The 18680-nt window shown below is 36.8% G+C and overlaps 1 protein-coding gene across 1 annotated transcript in view; it reads left to right on the top strand.

The window, feature by feature from the left end:
* The window catches only part of LOC139722854 (uncharacterized), a gene marked incomplete at its 5' end in the record, with an annotated part of 105016 nt that overhangs the window by 68972 nt on the left and 17364 nt on the right, over positions 1-18680 (top strand). Inside the window, 11 exons of the mRNA XM_071634140.1 lie at positions 524-664; positions 2086-2259; positions 6570-6577; positions 7699-7852; positions 8501-8664; positions 10352-10414; positions 12222-12324; positions 13637-13816; positions 14444-14580; positions 15762-15902; positions 18377-18451. Of these exons, the coding sequence (XP_071490241.1) occupies positions 524-664; positions 2086-2259; positions 6570-6577; positions 7699-7852; positions 8501-8664; positions 10352-10414; positions 12222-12324; positions 13637-13816; positions 14444-14580; positions 15762-15902; positions 18377-18451 (1340 nt within the window). The remainder of the gene's footprint in view (positions 1-523; positions 665-2085; positions 2260-6569; positions 6578-7698; positions 7853-8500; positions 8665-10351; positions 10415-12221; positions 12325-13636; positions 13817-14443; positions 14581-15761; positions 15903-18376; positions 18452-18680) is intronic.

Below are 18680 nucleotides of genomic sequence, written 5' to 3'. Positions count from 1 at the left end.
TGTATTTCTTTCTTTGTTGATATGCTATTATCATGTGATTGATTGATACCTGTATTTATATGATTGATTGATTGATTTAGTCCTGTATTTGTATTCACATTTTTACTTGTGTATTCTGGAATTATTTGCTCATATCTGTATTTTATTTTTTGGAACTTTGCTCACAGACAGACTGGCAAATCCCACAAAGGATTCATTTAAAGTCTAAAATTCATTCATTTATTTCCTTCTAGCATATATCATTCTTTGTCTATTCATCTATTCATAGTGTTACTTTTTTCCCATGGATGGATTTCCAAGATGCATGTTAAGGAATGATATTGAGACTATATATATATTCATTCATTTTAGTATGTATCATTCTTTGTCTAATGACCTTTTTCCCATGGATGGACTTCCAAGATGTACAATAAGGAATGATTGAGACTTGATATATTCATTCATTTTCTTTTTTCATATTTCAGTATTAAATTTATTTCTCTGATTATTCATCAATATGTATCTTTTCCTCATGGATCATCAGACTGCCGAGACCCACGAGGGATGAGGAATGGTGTCATACAGGAGGCTCAGCTCTCAACATCCAGCACAGTCAGCAGCCAGTACGATGCAGACAGGGCCCGCCTCTACCTCACCCCAGATCCAGACATCCCGGCGGGGTCGGGTAAGAAGAGAGATGGTGGTGGTAGTAGTTGTAGTGGTGTTGATGATGGTGGTAATGGTGGTGGTAGTGATAATGGTGGTTGTGGTCATAGAGGTGTAATTGTGGTGGTGATGGTGGTGATGGTGGTGTTAGTGGTAATAGTGGTGGTGGTTGTGGTGATGGTGGTGGTAATGGTGGTGGTGATGATGATGATGGTGGTGGTAATGGTGATTGTGGTTGTGATGGTGGTGGTAGTGGAAGTAGTAGTGATGGTAGTGGCTGTGGTAATGGTGGTAGTGGTAGTAGTTGTGGTTGTAGTGGTAATGGTGTTGGTAGTGGTAATGGTAATGATGGTGGTAGTGGTAATGGTGGTGGTAATGGTGGTGGCAGTGATTGTGATGATGACAGTGGTGCTGGTGGAGGCGGTAAGAGTAATGGTGGTTTTGGTATGCAGCGGTGGTTGTGATGGTGGTTATTATAATGGTGGTATGGTGGCTGTTGTGATGGTGTCGGTTATTATAATGGTGGTGTTGGTAGTGGTGGTGGTGGAGGCAGGTTGGTTGTGGTAGAGGTATTGGTGGTGGTAGGGGTAGTGATGGTTATGATGATGGTGAAAATGACAGTGGTGGTAATGGTGGTGGTAGTGTTCATCGTCATATCTTTTGTGGCAGTAGAGGATGGGTAGCATTGCTATCGGGGATGCTGATGATGCTGCTTGTTTTGAGGGTTGCTGTCGTGATGATGATGCTATGAGATAGTGATGGTGGTGGTTTTGGTAGTGGGAGTGGTAGCAGTATTGCTTGAGGTTATGGTGATCATTATGATGCTAGTGGTATTGATGGTGGTTTTGGGCGTGGCAGTGGTATTGTGGTAATGATGTGGTTGTGGTTGTTTTGCATTGTACAATTTGTGATGGATGGTAGCCAGTTTTGGTGGTGATTGCAAAGTAATTGGAAATGATTCTGACGTGGGATGTAATCAGTAATAATTGCCATGGTCAATGTAGCCGTAGCAAACTGGGCAGTAACCAGGGTCCCATTTTATAAAAGATGTTAGGATAGCAACTCTTGCAGGAATGACAACTTCCAATAGCAACAGCCAATCAGGAAGCTGGATTCTTGTTGTTACCATGACAATTGCCGTTCCAGCAAGAGTTGCTATCATATCAACTTTTTATGAAACGGGGCCCATCAGAGAAGGCTCTGTGGTTGTGATGATAGTGGCAGTGGTAGTAGTGACTGTGGTGGAAATTGCATTGACTTTTGAAATAGACAAAGTAATCTGAATCTTTACAGAGTTGTTCGCATGCCGAAAGATATTTGGCATTGTTCCATTAACCCGTTGAGGACGAGTCCCGAGAATACTCGGGCAGGTGTCTATGGGAAATGTGTGTTGTAGCAAAATCATTCCATCCTAAACGGGTTATTTTCCTTTTTGACCAGGCTGGGTGCCAGCTGTTTCAGACGCTACCCAGTGGATCCAGGTGGACATGGAGGAGGTGACCATCTTCTCCGGACTCCAGACCCAGGGCAGCTCGGACAATGACTACTGGGTGGAGACCTACCAGGTTGCCTATAGCAACGACACCTCCAGCTGGACTTACATTCAAGAGGGTGGTAGTGCTAAGGTAAGATCCCCCTCCCCCTCCCATCTTTTCTCTCTATACATCATATACATGTACCACTGCTAACAGAAAAGTTCCTCATTGCTCAAGTCTTTGTGTATGTTGTTGTTTTTTTCTTTTTCTTTTTCTTTGCAGGCTGTCATCAATTATCAAACACCTTGTTAGGATGGCAGGCTCCTGCATTTTTTTTTCTCTGTAATTTGAATTTGCTTTACATTTACCTTGCAGTGCACTAGTTTAGATATTTTGACAATTGACAGTGACTTAATAGCCCTATAGATTGTGCTTTTCTAGAGTTTTTGGTCAAATGTTGCATACTACATTGGTTTTTTTTTTTATTCATATCCATTACTAGAAAATATGGGGAAAAATAAAACTGAATTGAGCTTCATGTACATAAAACTGACTGATTCATTTAGAAGTTGATATGGGTAGTAAAACTAATTCTGATGTGTTTTGAAGCAAAGTTATTGTCTTGTTTGATGCATGTCACTTGTATTCTGTGTGCAAATCTTTTCGTAAGTGAAATTGAGCTACCAAAAAAAAAAATGGGATTGCAATTGTTACTCTACAGATGTGGTTAAATGTCGAAAAATTATACGTTTTACTTGAAGTGTATTAAACATATATATGAATGCATCAAAGAGTGAGGTCATTAAATTTGTCTTAGAAGTGACTATAGGCCCAAAACCACTATTTCGGCACAATTGGACAATCGCAAAACGCGAAAATTAAAGTTTTTAGAATAGGTTTCATTTTTGTACCAATCCATGACACAAATATTCAAGTTTGTAGTTGAAAAATATGAACACACAATCTTGCTTTATTTTTGTGGTGTGATAATTTCTTTCATAGGGCGTAGATTTCATCATGTAACATACGTTACCAATGTCATTCTATTTCAAATGCTTTAAGATTGGTGACTACAGTCTATAATTGAGATAATTATGCGTCAGATGTGAAGTATACCATCGGCTGCCATGTTTGTAAATGCTGCCTGCAGATGGGAAGGATGGCAAGTGACCTGTATGCTATACTGAACACAGCATGTCCTATTGTATTAAATCTTATTTCATGTGATGTTCATTTGTTTTCTCGATAATTTGATGTCAGACTTTCTTCAGAAAATATTTTCAACATTTATTAGTCCCAAATTGCCAGCCAATTCTTGAGTATTATCGATGAAACATGTGAATCTATGTGCGCAAAAATATATTCGTCAGATTCCACGTAACGTATGTTTCACGTTAATGTAACGTAAGTTACAAAGATAATACTACTACATGTGCAACTGATTTTGATACTTTTTCTTTTTGGTTTTGGTATATATTCTTACATTAATTTCTCGTCAACTCTAAGTGAACGTATATTATAACAAGATGTCGCAATATCATGGTGATACAATTCTCAAAAATTACAATTGAAATAGTTGTAAAACTGCAAGACTTTATAACATGTCCGCGTATAAATTCTGGAGTAGAACATTAATCTGTTACTGTTGATATTTTGAAGACAATTGGCTTCATACTTATGAATTTATGGCATTGAAATGATAAGAGTTGGGAACATGCTTTCACGTGCCTTCACGGACGAAAATATTGTCATGATGTACGTGTAATATAAAACGAGTGGTGGGTAACGTAGGTTTCACTTCAATTTTATCATAATGGAAGTTTTCGTATGCTTGACGTCTTGTAACGTGTTATCTTCAAATTGATGTCTTGTAACTTGTTATCTTCAGCTGTCACTTCATGCTGTTGAAAGATATGTTTCGAATCCATAACTTTACAGACTCCATAACTATGCTGTCGCAACAGTTATTCTATGCAGGAACAGTTTGAAAATAGCAGTTGCAATACAATAGTATTCACAAAATTTTTAACACTTGTATGAAACTAGCACGGCAGAAACGAGATGGTTACTCTATCTAAGTGCTTCATAATGAACAATAACGCCGTACTGCTTGTATTTGAAATTTCTGAACTCGGTAAACAAGAGATATGGACAGAAGGAACCAAGAAATGTTCTTTGTTAATTAAATAAATGACCACTTTACTAAGTTGACTATGGCAAATGAGGTCGATGAAATAACGTCAAATTACATAGTTGCATTAGCACAATACTGGGTAGGATGAATCAAATTGTCATTAGTGAAATGATGTACTCGATTGTCCTTGTTATCTATGCATAAGACAGTATAATCCACAAGGATAACAAGAATAACAAGTCTTGCATTAATAATTCTTGCCGTATCTGGAAATTGTCTCCTGCATGGAAAAATGTTTTTGAATCTTTCAAAAGAAAAGCGAAAGGACAAGTTGCTATACATGCACAACAAAGGTACTGATAATGATTACAGGCAGGCCCGTAAGTAGGATTTTCATGGGGTGGGGGATGGGGTCAGAGTTAGAAAAAGTCGACTACTTCCAGTTTTAATCATCTGACAGGGAGAAAAATAAAAGCTCCCGTGCCATTTTTTCTTTTGTTTCATTTCTTTTACCGGGTTTCATCGACTGACAAGCAAGAAAAAAAAAGAAAAAGAAAAGAAAATTGAAGAAATATAAAGAAAGGCTTCAGCTTAATTCTATGCTGCCAGTACAAGCCCAATTTCATGTTTTTTATTTGTTTGTTTCAAACTGGGGAGGATTCTGCGATTCATTTTTTCTTTTTATTTCCTTTTGTTTATATTTTGACTGCTGGCAAAGGGGCGGGGGACCTCGAGCCCCCTCCCCTATAGTTACCCTGGTAGGGTAAATAAAAAAAATGCGTGACTTTGCTTCTTTTTTTTTTTGTCAACCACGCGACGGGTACATGTTTTTGTTTTTTCTTGAATCTTTGCTTATAGAGATATGATTTTTTCGCCAATCTGATTGCAGCTTATACGTTCCCTATATATGGGGTTTTAATCTCAGCACTGCTCTTCCCCATTGCAACTGCATTAACTTCAACGAGAAGGAAGAACAAAAAATGTTGATGTCTTAAACATATATCTTACTGAAACATACATCACTATAATTATTATTAGCATTATTATTATCATGTAGGCCTGATCTATGATGGCATACTCAGTAATAGTTAAAATTACATTTCTTTAATGCACATGTATTTTTGTTGCCTTTTCTTCATTCAAAGTGTGTTTTTCTTCACTTTGAGATCATCAACGATATAACGACGCAAATTTGAGTTAATTTTCTCCGTTAAAAATAGTCAGGTAGTAGTAAGTCACCATATTGATTTATGATAACCGAAGATAGATATAATTGAAAAGACTTATTTCCCTATGGAATTCCTTCAACTATAGTTCTAGAACAATTAAATGTTATTTTTATCCACGCACATTCTCTAAAATATCCTTTTTCAATGACATGAATTGATGAAACTTACGTAACCAAAACTAGAAACTTACGTTACTATATTAATGCAGGGACCTGATCCAATAGTTTTGAAGTAGAGATCTGCGTAATCCCTAAGTTTATTAGCTATTCATTGAATTTTCTTAAAACAATGTTAAATTCATTGTTTATACCTGGAATATGACATCATTAAAGCCAAGTTGAACATCAACGCCCACCAAACGATTTTTTTACAAAGATACTATGATTATGTCCCCTTTTACTGCATCCTCTTAACAAACAAGAACATACAGCTGTAAATGAATTTGATATGTTTTGACGGAGAAACTCATCAACATCATAACTGCAACAATTAAATTGTCTCAAATTAAATGGGCTTTTCTGTGGATTGTCTGTTATCAACATGACAACATCTTGAAACTTACGTTACCAAAATTTGAAACATACGTTACGTAATAAATTGAGTGATTTATTTCAAAAGAATAAACCTGTACAGCAAAGCAATAACTGGATTTTTACGGTGGAATCTACTGACTTAATAAAGACACAATAAACAGAAGTAAAGCATGATTCTATGAAAAACAACAACACATTTCCAACAATCAAATACTTACTCAGTTTTTCAACACATCATGTAAAGGTATTTTGCGCGCTGCCAATGCTCAAGATGTCATTGAAAGAAGTTGCTGAGCTATCCCATGACCTCAAATCGACGGCACAGATTCGAGAAATGTACATTTAGGCGGTAATTAATGGTTTAATTAAGCTTTCTGTCATTTGGTGGTAACGTAAGTTACATCACGTATGTTACACTTGTGGATTAAATCGTATAAGTTAGCAACATAATAATGAATCTTTTGCCACCCATGGGTATGACGACAATCTACTCCATTAGTCTCAACTCTAGAACAATCATTCAGAGCCATGCACCTTCATACTTTTTACAAAGATGGTAACGTATGTTACTTCTCTTAAATCTACCTTTTTAAAATCTATTTTTGCGAGATTAGCAGTCGCATGTCTTTTGAAGCTGAGTGATGAAATATCTTTTAACATAAACTTACACCCCTTTTGGTCAGAAAAACAATACAATTGTGTAGTACTCACTGTAATAGCATAACCAAGTTGGCAGTACAAAGATGGTAACGTATGTTTCAGCGGATCTGGCGACACATTTCCATCAGTTATTTTGTTGATAAAGAATGGTTAGTTTAAAAAGTTGTGTTGGGTTTTCATAGAACCTTAAGCCACTTTTCTGAAACCGTGAGTAAGCTTCCTCTTTATGCTCATATTTTCCCACAAAGTTGAGAAAACATAAAAAATCATCGTTGGCGACATGCACTTTTAAGCCTGTTGGCCGAACTTAACCCTCCACCAATGGCTTAGTGGTATAATTTCGCCTTCGAAATGATTTCAGTTTTTGTTTATATGTCCCTTGGCATCACATAAAATCACAGGGGCATTTTGAAAGAGCTTTTTATCTCTCCTAGGTGAGTAGGAACATAAGCGACACGATTTTCGACTAATTGCGCCGAAATAGTGGTTTTGGGCCTATAGTTTGATTATATGACACTAGTGACTCTCTATTCACATCTTCTCCAGATTATGCTGTGATTTGCATTTCACGATCTCGGCATTTAGCAATCTGGGCATGATAAGATACAAAGTGCCAGGTGTTGTTATGAGTCACATAAATTATGCTTGTCTCTGTCATGCTGTCATGAGATTGTTGATTCTAGGAGTAAATTTCATTTAAACATTAACTTCTGTTGATCAGGCAGCATCTTATCAAAATATTTGTTCATGATTGTAATAGGGAAATTAATGTGTTGGATTTCTGTCAAACTTCTAATGCAAATTTAAGCAAGGATTTGGATGAAATTGAATCACGTCAATGAGCTTTGCAAATTGTGGATAATGACAGTATTCCAAAGGTTGTGTGCATTTTCTTTTTCGATGAGCTTTAATTCTTTTTAGTAGAAACATAATTGTAAAATATTGTTAACATCTCTGGAGGAACCCTACACAACAAAATGTATCAGACTGTCGGGAATGGCATTTGTAATTATTTCTGGCAGGATTTTGATGCCAACTCAAACAAGAATGGGTTGAAAGTGAACACGTTTGAAGAGGTTTACGCCCGGTACATCAGGATCTACCCCAAGACTTGGAACAACGAGATCGGGCTTCGCTTTGAGATCCTTGGCTGCACAACAGAGAGAAGATTCAGACGTAAGTCACATTCTTCTTCTCTGTATTGTAATTATTCTAATTCATGTGATGTGTTGTTCCATGTAATTTCCTTGTTTTTCTGAATGTTTGCTCAAGAAACATTGGGGATCTTTCTATTGAGGCTATTAAAGATATGTCTTATTGTACACTTGTGGAAATTTTTCCCCAAGTACATTTAATTTTAACATGTTGGTTGAGATGAAGTTTGCATGTTTTTAATTCTACAAATTTAAGATATGAAGGAGTGTCGCTCACAACAAGTCAAAAAAAAAATGCTTTTATCTTTGTGCTAGACACAAAAATATCCAAAAAAAAACCCAAAGATAAGTGCAATGAAGTGAAAAAAGTATATATACCTAATTTGCATGCCGAATTTGAGTGTATGTGAAAGAAACATTCACAAAGTTGATTCAGTCATTTGGACATTTTGATGAGTTACATGTCTTGTTTAGTATCATATTCTATTATATATGTTATACATGTATATTGATAAACAGTGTAGTTACATAGGGCCTATACTGTGTAAATGTGCAGCGCATCTTGCCTGGCAACTTTCTGTCAAGTATGTGACACTGTTTCTATTAGTTTCTTTGAATCAAGAAAAATGGTGCTTTATAATGACTTGACTTTCTGGACTCCTCTTTAAAGATCTTTCTCAGTGCGAGCGATGCGAGACAACAAACTACTGCATCGGGGATGGCCTCCAGAGGCCGTGTGGACGCTGCGACCCGCCACAAGCCGACTGCCCTCGCTCGCCCACAGAGCATTCGTTCGGCCACGCTTCAGAATGCTCCGAGTGCCCCATTGGATGGGTGAGAACCATAAGAACCAAAAAGGATGTCCATTCTTTTTGTGTTTTTCCTGTCTCTCTTTTTTGGGGAATGCAATGTAGAAATGAAGACGTGTAAAAAAAGTTAGGATCTTCTCTGTCTTTCTTGTACTCTTGAATATATTTCATGTTACATGATTGTTCAATGGAGTCAAAAGGGGCCTTCTTTTGCCACTGATGACAGATTCTGCCAGGATCAAGAGCTCAAGCCCCTATTGACTCCATTTTGCTAAATTGGCTTGCTACTATTGGATAAGCAGTTTTTTATGCCTACACCACGAAGTGGTGCTGGAAGAATTAATAGCAGCCTTTTTATGCCTCCGCCACGAAGTGGTGCCGGAGGCATTATGTTTTCAGGTTGTCCGTCCGTCCGTCCTTCCGTCCGTCCGTCCTTCCGTCCGTCCGTCCGTCCGTCCTTCCGTCCGTCTGTCCTTCCGTCCGTCCATAATGAATTTTGTGGACAGGGTAACTATCAAAACCTTTTGAGGTATCCTAATGAAACTTGGCATGTATGTGTATTAGGGGGGGAAGTTGTGCCTATCAACTTTTGGGTGCACATGCTCAAGGTCAAAGGTCAAAAGGTCAAGGTCAAATGCTTAAAATTTCATTATTCCCCCCATATCTATGCAATGCCTGAAGATATTTTCTTGAAACTTAGTGTATACATGTAGTACCCAATTAAGATTCTCTGGTGAAAGTTTGGGGTCATGAGGTCCAAAGGTCAAAAGGTCAAGTGAAATGTTAAAATTTCACTTTTTTCTCTGTATCTTGGAAATTGTTCAAGGTATCTGTATGGAACACAGTATATATGCATGTACTGACTGGCAGAGGTTATCTAGGGAATTTGGGGTTCATGGGTCAAAGGTCAGGGTCAAAGGTCAAGGGCAATACTTCAAAATTTTACTATTTTCCTTATACTTGTGCAATGCCAGCAGGATTATCTTTTTTAAACTTGATGTATGCATGTATAACCCACTAGAGATTCTCTGGGATTTTTTTTTTTTTTGCCAAGAAGGTCAAAGGTCAAAAGGTCAAAGATCAAGTGAAAGTGCTGAACTTACTTCTTTCTCCATATCTCGGAAGTGGCTCAAGTTATCTTTAAACTTAGTACATATTTATGTACATGTATGTTCTGCCTGACAGTGATTCTCTTATGAATCAAAGGCCAGATGAAAATGATAACAATATACTGTTCAATACAGAAATTGCACTTTTTCTCCATACCTTGAAAATTACTCAAGTGCGTAAACTTGTGAAAGGGTCAAAGTCGAAGTTAAAGTTCTTAAATCCCCAAATACATGCTCTCCTATTCATCCAATTAAACATAGGTCAAGGAAGGTGAACATTCGATACATTTGTGACAAACATGTTAAATATTTTGCCAATTTTGTGAAAACGACGTGTAATCAGACATTGTCGACATGTACTATAGACCTATTAGGAGAATCATGCATTATGGCGGAGGCATACCAGTCGCCATAGCGACATTTCTAGTTTGCTACATGATTCTTTAATTATAATGTTTTTGCAACTGTGGAAGTTTTTGTTAATGATTAGATGCAAAGTATATCAGTTGAATTTGAACATGGAAGTAAAGGAAGATTAGAATGAAATTGAAGTTTTTATACAATGCCTGATGCAGAATTCTTTTTTGTTGTCTCTCATAAAAGCTGTGCGTGGATGGCTACGCTACACACTGTCCAACCTACACATTTGCCACTTGCAACACCACAGTAAGTATGGCAGTCACGTGTGGTCTTTTTAACCCATTGTATATGGAAATCTGGTGGCGTACATATTTAGTCTATGGGAATTTCAGAATTTAGTATGGAACAGGTTAATAGATCTTTCACCATTCTGCTTTCATTAGTACAGTGTATGTGAACTTATAACATAAGTGATGACATTATTTATATTGGGTGGAAAGGCATTGTGTCGAACCCTCCTCACTTTCTTTTCCCATCTAGAAATGCAAGTTGTATGTCCCAGTGAGTGTTGAATGCAGATGTATTCATAAAATCAAGGTAATGGAATAAAAAAACTGGATGTAACAATCGCAAAGAGTTTTGGTTATTCAGTATATCATGTTCAATAAAAGTTTTCAACAAATGTAAATATTATTAACAGGTAAGAATAATTAAACATATTGTAATTATCTTTTACTTCTTTCATGTATGCAGTAAATGTATGAAATAAAGTCCATGTGGATATAAATTGCAGTGTTGTCTGACTGATACATCATAGGCAAGATAAAGTAATACACACTTCCTTTAAAATCAGTATTTCAGACACACATTTTTTATCTTAGAATGTCCTCAGAATATCCACTTCTTTCATTCATTACATTTGTTCCTTGTTTAAGTGAACATTTCTGCCTTACTTATCTGTGACTGCATGAGAAATGAGTTACTGATATTCCATCCAGTATTTGGTCATCAGTATTTTCAATAGTTCAGTGTATGATATTGTGCTGACCTAACATGGAAAATTGGGGAGTTTCATAGGTACCAATATTGTGATAGCTTTAAATAACCACCATAGCTCTTGATATTTCATCACATTTTACCTTGAGGTCTTCAATATTTTTGATTGTTTGGAGTGTGACATTACAGTTGTACATCATTGGACAATATATAATATCAAATGGGTTAGTCAAATACCGGTTAGTGATTGGCTAAACACAGTCACGTGATGGAGGCACATTGGTTATTTTCGCCCATGGGCAGAACATTTTTGTAATGTTCTCCCATGGGAAAACATTTTTCAGTAACAAATGACAAACGATACCAAACGATTGAACGATCATATTTTTCATGCAATTGATAGGATAAATTTGCCTATTCCATACAATGTAAAAAAGCAGATTTGACTATTATACCCGTATAATATGACAGATGATGACTTTTGTTGTCAGGAACATGTACCAAACGTTCCACCCTCAGGGTTTGAAATGCTATTTCGGGAGGCTATAAGTCCCTCAATAGCATTTCAAACCCTTCGGGTGGAACATTCGGTATGTTCCCTCCCCCGCCAGTCATCATCTATATAATGTTGCTGTATTGTAGGTACGTTGATTATAAGATTACTTGACCAGAGCTATTCAAATTTTATTCCGTTTGCTGTGCAAAATCTACAAGTTAAAGGTCCAGTTTACCTTGAGGAGCAGTGATTTCCAAAATGTTCAAGATATCACATTTGATGCATATGAGTAGGTCTGTTGTATCACAAAACATCCTACCATATGAAATACTTGCAATAAAAACTAAAATATAAGGAGATATCAGGGTTTTTCTCAATGAACCGTAACTGTATACGGTTTAGTCTGGAAACATTTTTATTATAACTATTGTTCACATTTTGTGTATTCAACTACACTTAACATCGATTATACTGATTCAAATTTTTACAGTGGTTGTTTCTATCCCTAACTCACATTTTAGAACTATTTTAAAGCACTAATACTGGGTTTTTGTTTCATCTGCAAATGGTAAATTATGCCTTTAACTGTTGTAAGTGTCTTACCACCCTTTCTCCCCCCAGTTCTGTCCCGATGAGTGTACGACCTGTGAGGCAGGGACAGCCTGCTTTGATGGACAGAGGTTCCCTTGTGGGCCCGGAACTTTCTCCAACGGATACGACACAGGTAACCTCAATATCACAAGTGATTTAAGAGAAAGTCACATGAATGGAACTATTAACCCGTTCCTTCCGCAATTCTCTGAGTGCCTTTAATGCCCCCAAATGAGATTCTTTTCGCCCGTCGACAGAGAGGCACACAGGTTGGTAATACAGCTGTTTGAAGGCAGTCAAGCGGTTCTTTGTGTCCCCCTTTCTGCGGTCAACTACATGTGCCCGTGAACAATGGAAATATCGATCGGGTGCGAGGTATGAATAGAGCGTGCGCTGATGAGCTCTCAGAATCTTTTGTTCTACACAAAACCAGGTACCTGAATGAGGTGACTGGGGTCAGCGAACCCGCATTTCTAACTGATCTCAGCCTTGATCATTATGTACATGTTCGTACGAGTTTACAGCAGAACAAGTAACATAAAGACCAGGATTATAGTGAAAGTATTTACAAAATGAAACTGCTGATAGCAGTTAACTATCCTTACATTCTTTGTTTTCTGTTTTTGTTTTTCTTTTGTTTTTGGTAGTCAAGTGCAGTGTATCATCAATTTGACAAGTTCATACTGATTGTGGCATTTTATTTTGTTTCATTTTGTCACATCATATCCAGGGGATAAGACATAGGAACATAAAGACCATTAGAGTGGAAGTAATTCCCGAAAACTGCTGACAGTTAATTGCTCTCATATTCTCTGTTTTTTGTTTGTAGTCAAGCATTGTCTATTTGGCAAGTTCATATTGATTTGATATTGTGGCATTTATTTTGTTTCATTTTTTTCTTGTTACCTGCTTATAATGCTTGTCATTTCCTATTTGAAAAACAGAGATCAATAATAGTCCGTAGTCAATATCTGGTTTATCAAGTGATATGAACAAAAAAGAAAGTTATTGCATTACCTATTGAGATATAAATTATCTGGCAAAATCTAGGAACATTGCTAGGAATGAAATGGCCTTTTACGTTTGACCTTTGACCTTTTTAACATCTCACAGAGTTCTGCAAGTCATTTCCTTCGGGGGAAAAAAAAAAGGGTCTTATATTACCTGTTGAGAAAAGAATCAGGCAAAATCTGGGAACAATGCAAAAAAAAAAAAAAACAGATAAAATAAAATAAATGACCTTTTACATTTGACCTGTAACCTTTTTGATATCACACAGGATTCAGCAAGTCATGCCCTCCAGAAAAAAAAAAAAAGTTCTTACATTACCTATTGAGATATGAATCCGGCAAAATCTGGGAACAATGCAAAAAAATATAGATGACATTTCACTTTTGACCTATAACCTTTTACATTTGACCTGTAACCTTTCTGATATCTCACAGAGTTCTGTAAGTCCTGTGCCCCTGGATCTTACAACAACGAATCTCTCCAGTCTGAGTGCACCTGCTGTGACAGCGGGTTTAGCAGCACCGAGGGAAAGACGGAGTGCGCCCCCTGTCAGCCCAGCGAGTTCTCGTTGGGAGACTGTTCGGTGTGCCAGCCATGTCTGTCGGAAGCTGATTGTAAGTCTAGAATGTGATATGATCACAAAATGATTGACAATTATGAATTTGAACCCATCAAACCTTGGAGAGGGGGGGGAGGGAATTTTGCTGCACAAGATATTACATGTATCTTACCATTAGAATGGTGTCTCTGAATTCTTCTGCATATCTTATATTAAACTGGACCCCTTTTCATAGAAGATGTTGGGATCTCAACTGTTGCTGGAAAAGCGACCTCCCATAGCATCAGCCAACCAGGAAGCTGTGTTTTTTTTACTTACAGTTGTACATGTACATGTATGTCATTCCAGCAAGAGTTGCTGTCATTGCTGTTTTCTTCTTCTTCTTTCTTTGTTGTGAAATGTTGCCTCTCTTAGAAGAAATTTGCAAAGATTAAGCAAGATTCATGTGGCATATAAAATGACGATATCACCACTTTTTTTTGGTCAGGTACCCAGACACTTCGCCCATTTTTTTATTGTATCGATTAACACGAAATGATATGGCTGAGTTCAAGATGAAATGCGTAATGCAAATATGATTTCTTGATTCACAGTCATAATATATTGAATCAGTAGTCACCAGGTTGTATATTATGTTACTTTACTGTTGTATTTTTTCTTATTTTTTCCTTGACTTACAAAGGTCCGTGTCTCTCCTTCCCTGACCCATGCACCGAGGGGGTGACGTGTGTGAACACAGGAGGTAACGGGGGCTACAGGTGTCTGGACTGCCCTAAGGGGTTTACTGGCACAGGAGATAACTGCCAAGACATTAACGAGGTATACAATAATGAGAAGACTAGAAGATGTAAAGATAAATGAGTTTATTATGATGAACTGATAGATAAATAATTGTATATACCATACACATATCACATCAGATAGCTTGCTTGGCATAAACTTTATATGCAAAAGCAGGATTGGTGGATCAGAGGTAATTGGGCATTTGAACAGGAAGATAGGATTATTTACATGTAAGTTGTACATACAGATGCAGAGGAAGATATGATTGTCTTCCATGATGAAGGGAGAATAGCTGTCAAGATATCAGTGAGATATGGATGGATGGATGAAGGGATTGACAGATAGTATTGTGCAATGATTGACTGATAGATGGATGCAGACATACACAGATTTCAGACAGACAGAGTGAGCCACTTGTATTTGATGGTTGAGGGATTAACTACATGGAGGTATCTTTCAAAAGGAACAAAGCGATGTGCAGACATATGTACAGATTAACAAATTCACTGGACCGTATATGAATAGATAGGTAGATAAACAAACAGACAAATAACAGGTAGATGGAGAGATGGACAGAATGCTCACAAATACAGATAAAGATGAATACTGGTGAGAAGAAAGTGAAATGAATGGAGGAGAATAGTGTATCAAAAGTAAAGATGTCAACACATTTGAAACATTAAGCTGTAGAAATTATTCCCAGCCAATGGTTTGCCTGAGAAAGTACATCTCAGTCTTTTCATTACCTGATGATGAAATCTGTTTAATATATATCAAATACCTCAATTTTGCTCTTTAGTTGCTGTGTAATTTTGGTAAATATAGCAATTATGAAACTAAGTATACATTCAGATATTAAAGCCCAGTGGATGATATACATTTGGTAAAATCTAGAAAAAGAAATCTCTTACTGATCAGAGAAATGATAAAAATGGATTAATTGATGCATAGAAAGGAGATGAATAGGTTGAAAAATACAAATGTAGGTGGATCAGTAGATACAGTGATGTACAAAGAAATAAATAAATTGATAGATAGATAGATGGATAGATAGATGGATAGATAGATGCATTGTATATAGAAAGATAGAGAGAGAGAGAGAGATTGGAAAAGGGTGAGGGAGAGAGAGAGGGGGAGAGAGAGTTGCTCTGATGGAAAAAAGAGGAAATTCAACAACTAATAAGAATTCATCTTCCATCTGCTCCTCAATTTGTCAGTGTGTGGAGGCTAATCCATGCTTCAACACCAGTGCCTGTGTGAACTTTGAACCCGGCTTTGAGTGTGGGGCGTGTCCACTGGGCTACACAGGAACCACACCCCATGGTATTGGTCTGGACTATGCCAACAATAACCAGCAGGTTGGTAATGGTTTCCTTCCTTAAAATGTTTTAAGTTAATTATCTGTTCGCATCAATCTCCAGTCTGAATTCTGTATTGAAAGCTATACATTTTATTGTCATTTCCTTTCACAAGTTCTCAAGATTATTAGCATTTTTTTTTTTATTGCAACTGACAAATTGACAAAGTGCCCTACTTCAACATAGTATGAGACACCTGTCCAGTGATCATAAGTGTGTACATTTTAATCCTGCCCGAGTTGGTATGCCCATGATTTTTTTATCATGGCTACTACAAAAGCACAAACTAATTTGGTGTTTATTTACATTGATGTAGGGCAGTTTGTCAATCAATTGCAATAAAAACGACTCGACGCAAGAATTTCATAAATTTGAGAAATATTTTTTGCTAAAATACTGTATAGTGCAATGTATATCATCTTCAAGTTGGGATAATGCAAATGCAATACATATCTTCTCAGTTGTCATCACTTTGCTTAGATGACATTAAGCATTTTGATCCTGGTAGATTTTATTTTATATCTCTACTATACTTCTACAGCTCTCCCGGTTCTTTCTCTGTAGTACCAGGATTCAGCAAACTTTTAATGCAACCTGCAAAAGTACCTTTCACAGTCATGATAATAGGGAGCTTTAGATTTTCCCGACGGGGACACTCAGAGGAGAAAAAACCGGATCTGAGCGTGCGCAGAATCGCGTATCAGAAGCGATCTATTTATAGCTCGCGCGCCTGAGTTTTTGCTTTACGTTCTGGGCAATTTTCATGTCCACTCAGTTCACCACGCAGAGAGCTACTTGATGCACCGATCATATGGGGCCGCCATTTTTTTTTTATACGTTGCGTCTCAGCGTAATCTAAAGCTACTTTTCAGCACGACACGGGGAGAGGAGAACGTTCCGCTCCAGCGTCGTCTCAAACGGCAGTGCAACAAATCTAAAGCTCCCTATTGCATAGTTTGGTCCTGTAAGACAGTAGAACGGTCAGAGTACAATAGCATCAGTCTCATTTATGTTTCTCATTCTTTAACCCCTTGGGGAATCTTTCAAACAGAGGCAGGTGGGGTAGCATTCCACCCCCCTCCCACCCCCATTGCTACATTTACTTTCTCTATTCTTGTCATGTGTGGAACTTTACCTTTGATGGTATGTATTTCTACTAAACTCTGTTTTACAATCTTTTAATTCTTATAGTTGTTTGGTAAGTGTCAATCTGGCATTAGAATCTTTTGCATGATGCACTTTTATTATTTTCTACATGGTAGTTGTTTATTTATTTTCTTCTTTGTCTTTTCTTTTTCTTTTTTCTTTTTTTTTATGCATGCTGCGTGCTCATTATAAGTAACACTATTGTTGGCTGAAGCCCTATGTTGTACACTGCAAATGTGACATTTTTAATGAACCCTGTATGATTCAATGGTAAACCATTATATTTTACAGTGTCCCGAAATGTATGTGCATGTATTGTAACAGTAATTATTTGAGTGGAGAAGCTATATATTATTTTATTTTTCCAGTGTAAATGCAAATTATGTACACTGCAGTTGGCTATGATCACAAATGTACTTACAATGTACAAAGTGTACAATGTACTCTTATGTATGTGGTAACTTGATTTACTTCTGCAATGTATAGATTCTATTATGACTATCTTTCCATTCTTTTGTAACTCTTCTTCGTTCTCTTTCTACATGTATATCTTTCTAATTATTTGCCATTGTTATATTATTCCTTTCTTTTTATTTGCTGTCAGTAATATGAACACATAACATGTTTCATTGTGTTATCATATCATGTTTGAAATTGTTGTATTACATGGAAGCACAGTGAATTAAATTGTGCACACTCATTAAAGTATTGAATTATATCATGCCCAATTCAGTTCACTTCTTATAGCAAGATTCTCTGTTGTTCAACATAATCAAATGAACTGATTTTACTTGCAACTTTTCTTTTATCATTGGATGATATGAAAATTTAATGGAAGCTACATGTGAGCCACTTCATTTCATTAAGTATCCTACTGCACTTCATTACTGTTACAAAGCCATGACTGCAATTTGGTATGTGTGGGATGAAATATGCCTACTGTATAATGAGTTCATTTTAAACGAGGCATTGCATGTTTATTCTGTTGTTGTTGTTGTAAGGACAACTTACAATTCATCCTTCACATTCTTATGATTTGTTTGATTTGTGCCTAAGGACTACTCCGTGAGAATATTTCAATTTTAACTGTTTCAGAGATTAGAATTTAATTTCAGGTTTTCAAGCACACAATTGGATTACTGTACCTATATGTACTATAAACATTCATTAGCATGAAATGATCCTTTTTTATTTTTTCATGTATACTCAAAAAAGATATGATCTTTTATTTTCTCATGCTTAATTAACCGCAAGCTCTGCTGTGACCAAATTATTATCCAATACAGTGTACGTTCTGATCCCTCGATTTACAATATGTCACGTTGCAGGTATGTGAAGATATTGATGAGTGCGCAACAGACAACGGAGGCTGTGACGATGATGTGGAATGCACAAACACAGTGGTAAGTGGAAGAGTAACAGAGACAACTTCACTCCCCATCAGTGAAAGCATGACACATGGAATTCTGTTTTCAGTGCTTGTTCAAGGATGAAAGATGATTTAAGAAAATCTGACAATATCTGTTTAAAAAAAAAATGTATTTCTTGAGGTTTGGTTGATTCTGCACATTCTGTCCCTTCAAGATGTCAGCTTAATGGATTTGATTTTAACTGGTGTAGGGTCAGCAGAAA

This window comes from Diadema antillarum, unplaced genomic scaffold (assembly GCF_040938485.1).
Source record: "Diadema antillarum isolate AM-2024a unplaced genomic scaffold, OU_Dant_1.0 scf00000173, whole genome shotgun sequence".
Lineage (NCBI taxonomy): Eukaryota > Metazoa > Echinodermata > Echinoidea > Diadematoida > Diadematidae > Diadema > Diadema antillarum.
Note: the sequence above shows the minus strand (reverse complement) of the source record. Positions and strands in the feature narration are given on the sequence as shown.